The 11,563-nt window shown below is 43.5% G+C and overlaps 1 protein-coding gene across 1 annotated transcript; it reads right to left on the reverse strand.

The window, feature by feature from the left end:
• Window positions 1–882: 882 nt before the first annotated feature.
• On the reverse strand, window positions 883–4,861 carry pcdh8 (protocadherin 8). The gene is made up of 4 exons (XM_048978835.1): window positions 2,396–4,861; window positions 2,234–2,310; window positions 1,528–1,652; window positions 883–1,243 (listed from the first exon to the last, which is right to left on the reverse strand). The coding sequence occupies exons 1-4, from the start codon at window positions 4,757–4,759 to the stop codon at window positions 900–902; spliced, it is 2,910 nt and encodes a 969-aa protein (XP_048834792.1). The 5' UTR covers window positions 4,760–4,861; the 3' UTR covers window positions 883–899.
• Window positions 4,862–11,563: the final 6,702 nt, after the last annotated feature.

An 11,563-nucleotide genomic window follows, 5' to 3' on the forward strand; every position in this document is an offset into this window, starting at 1 on the left:
TTGGCCCTCTCACCTTGTGCTCCCTGAGAGAGAAGCTGTCGCTGGGGCTTTTGGTTCATGTTTAGCACAAAGGTGCCACTAATCAGCCAGTTTGGCAAAGACAACAGCCAATCATATTCACCAATGGCTTTTTTTCCCCACAGTTTTAGAATTTGAAATCCGATTCGTTGGTTTGGTTGCATGCACATATACACAGGGATGTGTGGTACCTAAGGAATGGGGGGCAGTTCAGGGTTAGATTGAGGTCAAGTATTTAACATGATTTTGACTCAAAGAAAGATAATGGCACTTTAACATCATTCCAACTGCACAACAATGTTATGTTTCCAATTGGAATTTCCCATCTAGAATGTCATATCTCCAGCAGTCACATGTGACTGGCTGTGTATCACCCATGCTAATGTAATGCGTAAAATGCAAACACGCATTTCCAGGAAATTGACATGATACAGAATTGCGTGCTGCTGCTTCATAAGAATTTCCCAGTCAAGTTATCGCTAACGGCAGGTAACAGCATGTAGCTTTGAAACAGGAATGGAAAAATGCATCACAGCGTAACAGAGTGCAGCACAGCATATACATTTTAATATTTATATACACTATAATACAGTTTAAATAAATATTTATATGTTTATATACAATTTCCTGCCATAGACATAAAAATAACAAGGTATTTGGCAAACAAACTGAAAACACAAGTTAATGTAATTTTTATTACTAATGGAACTCAGTGATCAGACAGCTAAAGGTATTTCCTTTCGATTCCTTATTATAAAAGCAATGCTGCCTGTCATGCAGTGAGACTTTCTGCATCAGAACATGCGTTCATTTCACTGTACATCAGTGCCGCTGAATCCACTACTAGAACTTGTCAGCCTCTGCAAGCGAGCTCCCCACTGTCACAGTGAAGTGGCCACTTCTGACCGCACTGGAGAGGGTGGGGCCCGGTTCTGCCGCTGCTGTTCACCAGGCTGGGTCTCTGCCTGGTGCCCATGCTGGTTGAAGCCTGGCGGCATTGTGGCAGACCTGGAGAAAGTCTGCAGCGGCACCCTGGGCTGGGAGATGCCCGGACCGTAGCCCGAGCCTCTGCAGAGAGCAGCGCTGGCGTGGGGACTGGCACGGACGGGCATCTGGGAGAACGCTACTGCGTACGTGGTTCTGCAGGCCACCGTTAAATGGGTCGGCACAGCATTGTATCTGTTCTGCTGATCCGAACTAAGGGTGCTGGCAGAGTGAAAGGAACCTGAAAGGAAACAAAAGATTTTGAGTCAACCGAGCTGGTCCAGCTGGTGGCCATCCAGCGGGGGGGGGGGGGGGGGCGTGGCTGTAAGCAAACAGAAGAAATTCATAAAGCTTTTCTCCCTGGTTACAGTATAATGGTATTTCGTATTAGACACGTTTATTTCTGTTTTTATATACATATCTAATTGTATTCTTATACACATTTAATGCAAATGCTGAGCTAATTACAAAGTGTTTAAAAAGTGAATAACAGCTGCTAGCTAAAAACCTGAATCCAAAGCCTACCAGTTTCCCGGGTTCCCATCATGCTGCTAGTTCTCTTGCATCCAAAGCCGCTGATGTCAGAGTCGCTGTCATTGAAGTCGCTGTCACCTTTGCCGCTGTCCTTTACACTCATTTGCTCGGTGCCACTGTTAGCACAGCAACATCAATTAAGCTCCACTCTGATGCATCACATTAGCTATCAGATTATTGACTTATGCTGTCAGAAATATTACCATCTGCCTCTAGGCAAAAATTGTCTGCGACCTATATAGACGAAAGCAAAACAAGTCTTCACCCAGGGCAAAACCGTTACTTATGCACAGCTCAGATTTACATGTGTTTATAAATGCAAATTTATTTTAAACGTGTAATGTTTTCTTTCCCTGTGGTGAGTCCTAGTTGACTTGTCAACATGAGTTAGGCTTTTTTTTTTTAACATGTTTTAAATATTCAACAACATTTGTGGAACTAAGATCCATTCATGCAGTGAATTCCATTTGGACAAGCAACCAGCAGCTCTCTGCGACAGGCATATTGTAAAGGGACGTCACAACCGGAAAGGACAAGTCGTGCAGAGCAGAACGTCACGGTTTATAAGGAAAGTTACCGTGGTTTGCTGAAACGGACTTTACAACTTAAGTGAACAAGAGAGGTATTTATAGTGGGACTTTTTAGACGCAAAGCAAAATAGTCAACCCATTGTATGTGTCACGTGACCACCACCCACCTAATCTGCAGGCTGTCTTTATCCCCCTGCCACAAAGACGCTGGTTCAAAACGCTTCGTGCTGATCGCAGGGAAACCCTGCAAATAATAGATTTGTTATAGCAAGCAGGCCTAACACAACACAGTATACAGTTCCACTTAGACTGAATTCATTTAGTCCTACCTTATTAGAAGGATCATTCCCGGTCTCCCGATAAAAGTGGAAGGAGTCACGCTGTAGAGAAGCATTTTGGCCACTGACTAGCGCTTTAGGACCTTGATAAATGTCAGGATCCTCATCGCTGTGTGTCGGAAGCAGCTGCTTTTCAAAGTGTCCTTGGGCAATTCTCTTGCCATCACACTCCCTGTCTCTTGGGTTGCGTTTGCACGAAAGGGCGACTGTCGCGATTGCTATGATCAGCAAGACGCAACCTCCGCCAAGCATAATAATCACAACCTGCGAGGCCTCCATGTTATACCATGCGTCTTGGGTAGACTCCATGACAAGCACACTTCGCTCGTCAGCGAGCTGCATTTCGGCGACCACGAAGCGGATCGTGGCTTTGCAGGACCTGGGGGGCCTCCCGTTGTCGCTGACTGCGATCTTGATCTGCAACACGTCCCCGCAAAGAAACGACAAGCCATGTTTCAATGCAATTTCTCCGGTATCTCTGTGCATCGTGAACAGGATCTGATCGTCTTCTATAAGTCGGAAGGAGAGCTTGCCATTGAACCCTTCGTCTGCATCTCTGGCCTTAACCCGAAGCGCGACGTATCCCGATGGCGCATTGACCGGTATGGGGACGTCCGCAGAATCGTTCTGCAGAACGGGGTAGGTGATATACGGGGAGTTGTCGTTTTGATCTACGATTTTGATTTCAATCAAGGCAGTGCTGGAGAGCTGGGGAAACCCACTGTCACTTGCCTCGATTTTGACTTCAATCTGTTTTACAGCTTCGTAATCAAAAGACCGTGCACTATAGAGGGAGCCCGAAAGCGGGTCCACCGTAACACACGCGGAGAGCGGTGCCCCCCCGGTCACTTCCCCGTCTAGAAGTTTGTAAGTAACTTTGCTGTTGTCGCCCAGATCTGGATCACGGGCCACAACCGTGGCAATGTATGAGCCAGGAACGTTATTTTCCATGACTGCAAGTTCATAGACCGGCTTGCTGAATAAAGGAGGGTTGTCGTTTTCGTCGCTCACTCTGATGGTGTATTGCTTCAGTGTTTTGAAAGGAGGAGAACCAAAGTCCTCTGCAACCACCGTCAGGTTGTACTCAGGAAGTCTCTCCCTGTCCAGAGCCGTGGTGGTTACGATCATGAAGGTGTCACCATAGGCCTGCTGGAGTTTGAAGTGATCGTGCCCATGCAGGCTGATGCGCACATAGCCGTTGGGACCTGCATCTCTGTCTGAGGCGCTGATCAGAGCCACGAAACTTTCCTCTGCAGCTGCTTCTGTGATATAGGCCACTCCTTCGCTCATAGAAGTCATGGGTTTGATGCTGATCTCTGGAACGTTGTCATTGACATCGATTATCTCTACTGTGACTCTGCAAGTTGAAGGCACCGAGTTCAACCCTAAATCATAAGCCTGGATATTTAGCTCGTATAACTTCCTGTTTTCGTAATCGACGGCGGCGTTTAAAGTCAGGGAACCTGAAAAGGAGTCGATCTGAAATACACGGCGTATCTCATCTGACGTCTCTTCGGCAAAACCGTACACTACTTGGCCATTAATCCCGGCATCGGGGTCAGAAGCGTGCACCTTAAGCAGAAGGAAGCCCAGGGGCTCGTCCTCATTAAGCTCCACTTTGAGAGAACTGTGCTCGAAGGTCGGACTGTTGTCATTGAAGTCCAGCACTTTTACAATAACAGTCATTGATCCTGTCCTGGGTGGTTTCCCACCATCCACAGCTGTCAGTTCAATTGTATAGAAATCGTCCGCTTCCCTGTCCAGTTCTTTCAACAAAATGAGTTCGGCATACTTTAGTCCGTCCTCCTCTTCTCGCACTTCAACGCCGAAGTGGCTGCTGAAGGAGATCTGGTAGCTTTGAATGTAGTTAATGCCGACGTCCTGGTCGACCGCGACGTCCAGCGGGAACCTCGTACCCACGGCCACATTTTCTGAAATCTCCAGATAAGATTCGTTCGACGGAAAACGTGGCGAATTGTCGTTTATATCCATCACTTCGATCTCTACGTGAATCAACTGGAACCTCTCCTTGGAAAAGGTGACAATATCAAAGGCGACCAAGCACTCCAGCGACTTGGGGCAAAGCTCTTCCCGGTCAATATTTTCCCCGACCGTAAGAAGTCCGTCGATCTGTCTCAGGTGGACATGGGAAAAATTTGTCTTCTGCATGAAGCGGAAACTTGTCTGCGAGTTCTGTCCCAGTTCGATCTTCAAATCCTTTGATAGGTTTCCAATTTCGGTGCCGGGAGCGTCCTCTTCGTAACTGTAGTATTTCGTAGTTGTACAATGAGTAGTACGCAGCCAAATAAAAACCAGCACACAAACAATCTGTGTACACATTTTCCATAAAATCATGTCTGTTATCTAAGAACGATAATCCTAAGGAGTAAAGCGAAAACAATGTGGACTAAAGTCACCGTTTAGGCGTCCACAAGCTCTATTTTATAAACACCGTCGTCTTTGTGTCCCTATTGCTGTCACTATTTCGATCCCCATTGTATTTAAACAGTTGCTCATGCAAATAAGTTATTTGTTGACCAATGAACACTCGATCCGCCTGTTTCATCTCCAAATGGAGCCTATCAATTTGCAGGCCGGTTTGTTTTCCCCATATGGAATTACTTGGGTGTCCCAAATGGTGCGCAAATTGGGATGTTTACATGCAGATTCATATACCTTCTGAGTCGTGTGTCAGTTTCTAAGTATCTACTAGACACTTTTAAACTTCTAACCTGTTATATCCACAAGATGTATTATAATAAAGAATGTAATTGCAAATATAATGTAATTGCACCATAATACAACTGTAAAAATCCCAAAGTCCCAAAAATTAAAGGCATATTTTGGATTTGAATGATAACCGGTATCTAGAACTGGTGACGTCACGACTTTGGAAGTTATAAACCGCAGCATTTTGGCACTGTGCGGACTGCAGAAGGTTGGGTACTTAGTGCCATCTGGCATCTAATGTGTTTAACTTGCTACAAATTGGTCTATACCTGGCTTAGACTTCGAGTCAGACGTCCCATAGACTAAACTATTTGACCATGGGAGACTCATACTTTAAGTGATATAATTCGTGTATAAAATAACCTATGGAATTTTTATACATTTTGTATACAATATACCCACTATGGTTTAAACAATTTCGTTTAAAAAGCATGTTATGTATTGATATTAAACGTACTAATAACGTCGGAAGTTACGATGCTCTCGAAGGTAAATGGGCTCCTAAGAAGGGCAATACTGTAAGGATCTGCTTTCTTGTCCATTACTGTAAAACGGGCAGCTACATCGATATAAGGAGCTGCTAGCACAGGTTAAACACAGGCGGTGCCTATAGGCGATAAGCGTAAAAGACAGGGGGACAAACGATTAAAGATTTGGACTCCAGTAGTAATCCGGAGTAGCATCCATGCATAGTAAGATTCACCCCAGCGGTTCATCACTGGGCTTAGGAACGCAGAAACACTGAACAATGCAGGATCATTATCCCTTTTCCCGAATAGCATTTGCAATGATAGAGGAGTGCAGAGTGACCAAAGGAAACCCAGGGAAACACGGGAAAAAGATTAAAACCTTGGATCCGTGAAGCACCGGTGCCACCACCGTTTGAACCAGAACATTTTCATCAAAATATTGTATACAGTTCACACAGTCGCTAACAGATATTTAATGTCTGTACACCATACATAGATCGGAAAGCCTATTTGGTCATGCTTATTTACTACCCAGATAACTTGTTTTAGTTACATGAACTCGGTGGTATGCGATAGTTCGGCTGACGCCTATATGAGATATACAGTACAGATACTTCAGTGTGTTTCAGTCTTTTGGGTTTTAAGTTTGTTCATAAAGGAGACTTTCAGCACCAGAGAACTGAAACTGTTTCATTAGAATTTTCAGTGGACAGAATTTTCGTTTCGGAATGAATTCACTTTCTGGATTTTATTGCTTGTGCAACAAGACGCTGATTAGCAAATGCACTTGTGACCAGAAGGTAGTGGGTTCATGCAAGTCTCACAAATTGAGCTCCTTTGTACCCTTTTGTGAGGTAGGCTAATTAAGCCCAAACGTATCCTTAAATATCCAGAGCAAGACTTCAGCCCCAACGAGGCTACATAAAATAAACGGATGGATTTAATGGTGTGTGTATTTACTGAAGAATATTTAGCTCAGTTAATGTCCAACATCTTAAAACTATGCTAAATTATCATGATAGTTTGCCTCCATGTGCATTATATTATATGCAATACATTAGTTTCAGAATCCATTGAAGTGCGCTATAAATTCCTTGGCAAACGTATTAGATTTCCAATAACTGGCTCTTTTCGTCTGCAGATGTGTTTGAATAGATCAGGCGAGGGGTACATTTCCGACTTCACAGGTACGGATTTACACGCTCCGGCGGATTTTGTCCCGCTACAATAAGTGACGTTTGATCGATCATTACTCGAACCCCCAGTTGACCTGGAATCGCTGAAAAGAAACTGGCGCTGCGCTGAATTGCTTCAGTGCGGCTGATTTCAACCTGTTAACGCCAACATATGGTACCCGAGTGAGATCGAGATCCGCCGTACAGCTTGTTTCGCATGGTTTCAAGTAAACTTCCATTTTAAAAATCCTGATCAAAGAATAATCGTACCTACATCGCCGATTCCTGTCCCCATGGTGTTCACTAATATCCCCTTCTAAATCTACCGACCATTAATAAAATGAATCGTATAACTCCGAAGAGAAATATGTCACGTACTATAGCTATAGTAGCTATAAATATATTCATTAATTTAATCTCATTTTCTTCTCTGAGTTCAAAATAGCAAAATATATATATATATATATATATCACGGGAACACATCAAATGTGTGGAAAGTGAATAAACATATCGACAGGAAAACAGATGTCCAAAGCGACAGCAGGTTAAATGCAGGCTTTACACCAAAGCAGACGGATTCACGCAGATTTGGCGTATAAATCCCTGGTTTATGACCAATTAGGGGATCTGATGGATAATTGTTAAACAATTAGGCTAAATGAGTTGTTTGTCACTAAAAGGCTTTAAGGGGTTAAAGCTCATCTCCATAAAATGAAACCAAAGGCACTCAAACTATTCGAGGTCGCATATATTATATTTTAATTCTCTCAGACATTTTCATTAATTCTGCCATATTAATGCCATATTTTAATTGGCCTCTAATCCCCAACCACATATATCATTCAGCTTTCTCATTCATTCATTCATTCATTCATTCATTCATTCGATAGTTTATGTATGACATCCGTTGTTATGAATTGCATTGACGAGGTTGAAAAAATCCGTTGGTTAGTCTTGTCACCTTGGGCTGATAGTTGTTGGCCGCTTAGAGATGTGATCAAGGAAGATCGTAGCTGTGATAAAGACCTTTGTTGTGGCAGTAAGAGCGTTACAGTCAGACAAACAAGATAAGCCATCTGTTCTGGTGTTAACTTTAAATTAAAATACCTTTTAACAAATGCGGGGATGTGACTGGCTCACGTTCAAATCAAGACCTGGGGGCGCTAAAGAATGCCAGTGTTTTCACAGGGTGTCGTTTGAAGGTAAGACCACATGCGCACCAATGAACAATTAATGAACACCGATCACATACCGGAAGCGTTTTACCAAAAACCATGTCTCTCCCCCCCCCCGCCCCCCCAATGTTCAAACCAAAGTTTCGGCCATGTGAATACCTTCTCATTTTATCCACATACATTATTTACCCCACTATGCCAAAATATAATGGAATACGGTAATTTTGTGATATTTCCGATTTTCCTCTCTGTCTACACGTTCCTACACCCCGAGGAGCAGCTCAGTCGATTTGCTTCGGCTTTGCTGCTAACCGTGCTCCTCTAGCCGCCCGGAATGTTCCAGTAATCAGAGGTGTGTATTTCACGCCTGAGGTGCAACGGACACAGCTGCAACAGAGAGGTGACATTTAATTTAAGCCATTTGGCTGGGAGAGGAGGCTTATCACCAACCAGGACGCGCACAAATGGGGGGCTTGCAGGCAGCAGATGTAGGGGTGAGAGAAGAGCAGACCGGCCCCCATCTCCGCAGCATTTGCACCCCTAGCAGCAGGCTCTGTGATGGTGATTGACTGGTGCTGATGGCGGGTGTCAGCAAACATTCTTAGCTGAGGAACACAACCTTTTATTCTGTCAAATGCTTGCCTTTTGCTGAGCATAACCATAAGGCCCAAGCAGGTCAATCCATTTGGGGAAAAAGTGATTGATGATGCAATATTAGCTCTCAAAACCAGACCCCGTATCATTAATAATTATCCATCTATACCATGATCTTTCAACTTCTTGTCCTAAGTAATCATTTATTTCTTAATATTGAGCATCATTTCAGAAGTGAGTATAATGTTTTGTTTGCCAAGCGTAATGTTTTTTAATGGAGGGGAAAAAGTTATTTTCACTAAGGAAAAAAATGAATATTCTCACAATGCAGTTTATGGACATTGTCACTGATGTAAGCTTTTAGATTCTTATGTCAAGTATCCTTTAAGTCTAGTATTAAAATGATGGTATAAAGTCAAACAAAGTGATCAAGTGCAAACATTCTGGGCAGATAATGTATAAAACATGCAGCTTATTGGATTCCTTTCTTATACTTTAACATTAAGTTGGGGGTGATAGATCATAGGTTCCTCTGCTAATACCGTCATAATATTAGATTATTGGTCTGCTTTTTATGTCAAGGAGAACTTAACAGAGCCGTACAACAAAGGCCAATTACACTCAAGAAATGCATGAGATGTTTCATAAATATCAAGTAATCCTACATTTACATGAGAAATTAATTAGTCTTTAAGAATCTGCTTTAAAAATGCCCAGGGATTCTGTAATTGGATCTCAATGGATTTGTTACAGCCAATGTGAATACAGCACAGTTTAACATGGACATACAGTATATATGAGTAAATATTTTCTTTCCACAGTCCTCAGACGGTTGATCCTAACAGGCCATCAATAAGGCAGCAGCGATGAATCCAGCATGCGATTGTGCTGCATCTTTGGAGGGCAGAGAGGGATCAAAAGGTGCATTAGCATTCTGAAATAAGCCGCGCTTGTCTGCCTCACTGCAGCAGTGACGCCGCCCATCCCCCCCCCCCCCCCCCCCCCCCACCACTGTCTTCTCCTTCAAAGCCTGGCCCCAGAAACCCAGGTTGCAAATAAATTAGCTACCTTGTTCAAAAATACGAAAATGTTCTCGTCTTTTGGCCAATTTGCTTAGAGGCTCTGAGGTGCAGAGCTACGCCAGGCAGGGCTGTGGGGCCGCTGCCCCATGGACAGGCCCTTTTTCAGCTCTAGGCTTTAGGCCAGTGCTGCTTTGTGGCATTCAGAATGCATGCGGATGATTGCCTGGATGTATGACATAATTACACCTCCCAGTGATTCTGTTTTTAAATGCAAAGCTCAAGCAGTCTTAATTAAAGGCAGAAATATAGTATTGTTGACTGCTTCATTAACAGTCTGTCTTCTATAAATGCATATATAGCAAGTGAGCCTGCAGCCTATACCAAGAAATATAGGGCAGTAACTAGGAGCTTTCTCACTGCCGCCAGGAAGTGATCCGTTCCCAAGCCGTACTGAGAACTGACAGGTTTCCATTGTAATTATCTGAGGTTGTATCTGAGTCGCACTGCAAACTGATGGTTTTTCATTGTAAATTGAGATGTATCGAAGCCGTCCTGAAGACTGACTGTTTAGTATTGTAAATTATCTGAGCCGTACAGAGAACTGATGGTTATCCATTGTAAAATATCTGAGCATGTTTCATCTCTGAATGCACTGAAGTGTCCATATAATGTCCATCCATCCATTCACCCATCTTGCAAACCCTGATCCACTGCAGGGTGACCGATACGCTACAAATGGGCCACCAGCCCATTACCGGGCTGGACATGCACAAGGGGCCAGTTTGACTAATGCCCACAGGAATTCCACATAATGGAGATGTGGGTGGGCGTTGAGCACCTCTGCCTTTTGGCCTGGATGGATTGAAATCGGGGTCCTATTCAACCACCGACAATCTCCAAGTAAACTGCAACCTGGTCGAATTTAGTTTTGGTCAGCAGAATTTACAGAGGTTCCCTCCCCCCATAGGGCTCTGCTACGTAATACGGGACCAGAATTCACACACAGTTATGCTCAGTACAGTGTGCAGTGAGATGCTTTGTGATGTGACAGGAAGCTGAAGACACATTCATTAAACAAATATCTGCCTTCTGTAACATGATGTGAGCTACAAATGATTATTCGGTATCATTTCTAAGATAAAGCAAAGGATAGGAAGTAATGTGGAAAAGTGGCACCTGCAGAAATGGAATGACAGAACACTGCTCTTTAACACATAGACTAAAAAATGCTCATACATTGGTCTTGAGTAACTGTGTCAGACACCAAATAAACATTGCAATAATGTACACGATTCAAATAACCTTGAAATTGTTTGTTTGAAATGATACAACAAAACAAATTCAGTGCCTTTATATTACATTTCGAATTGGGGTAGCAAACCTCCTCAGTATTTTTACTAGGCAGGAGTTGAAGGCTGTGTGTGTTTTTTAATCAGTCTTAGCTTCATGAATATGTTAATCATACAGAATGATTTGTACCTTATCATATGTATAACATTCCAGTGAATATTTCAATCCAATTATGCTGAATACATTTATTCACATTTTACCCCCCCCAAGGTGAAAAGAATGTGCAGCTCTGGGAAAAAATAAGTACGCATTTGATCTGAATTTTTTTGGTCATTTTTCAAATTTCAGGTGTTTAGCAATGCCGTATACATAAACGGGGGGGGGGGGGGGGACGTTGGCTTGCTGTCTTGCTGGGGTTTTCTCCAGTTCTCTCCCCCTCCCCCGTCCCTGCAGTCCAAAAACATCCTGAGCTGAATTGGTGTCAGCCATTTGCCTGTCAGGTGTGTGTGTGAGTGTGTGTGTGAATGCACCCTGTGGTAGGTAGCAGCCCCATTCTGCGTAATTCCCTGCCTTGTGTGTCCACGATGCCCACAACCCCGATTAGGGCAGGTGCCTATGGAAAATGGACGGCCGCACATAAACCCTTAAATTTAAAAGTTTGGGGTAATAAGGGGAGCGAGCAGACCTGAGCAAAGGGCACAG

Source organism: Brienomyrus brachyistius, chromosome 16 (assembly GCF_023856365.1).
Source record: "Brienomyrus brachyistius isolate T26 chromosome 16, BBRACH_0.4, whole genome shotgun sequence".
Taxonomy (NCBI): Eukaryota; Metazoa; Chordata; class Actinopteri; order Osteoglossiformes; family Mormyridae; genus Brienomyrus; species Brienomyrus brachyistius.

What these genes read in the sequence shown, in the direction of transcription:
- pcdh8 (XM_048978835.1), bottom strand. Translation starts at nt 4,759, where the DNA reads ATGATTTTATGGAAAATGTGTACACAGATTGTTTGTGTGCTGGTTTTT. An exon ending in GGAATGATCCTTCTAATAAG is followed by an intron (nt 2,311 to 2,395) that starts GTAGGACTAAAT and finishes TATTATTTGCAG; the next exon opens with GGTTTCCCTGCGATCAGCAC. An exon ending in AAAGACAGCCTGCAGATTAG is followed by an intron (nt 1,653 to 2,233) that starts GTGGGTGGTGGT and finishes CTGTGCTAACAG; the next exon opens with TGGCACCGAGCAAATGAGTG.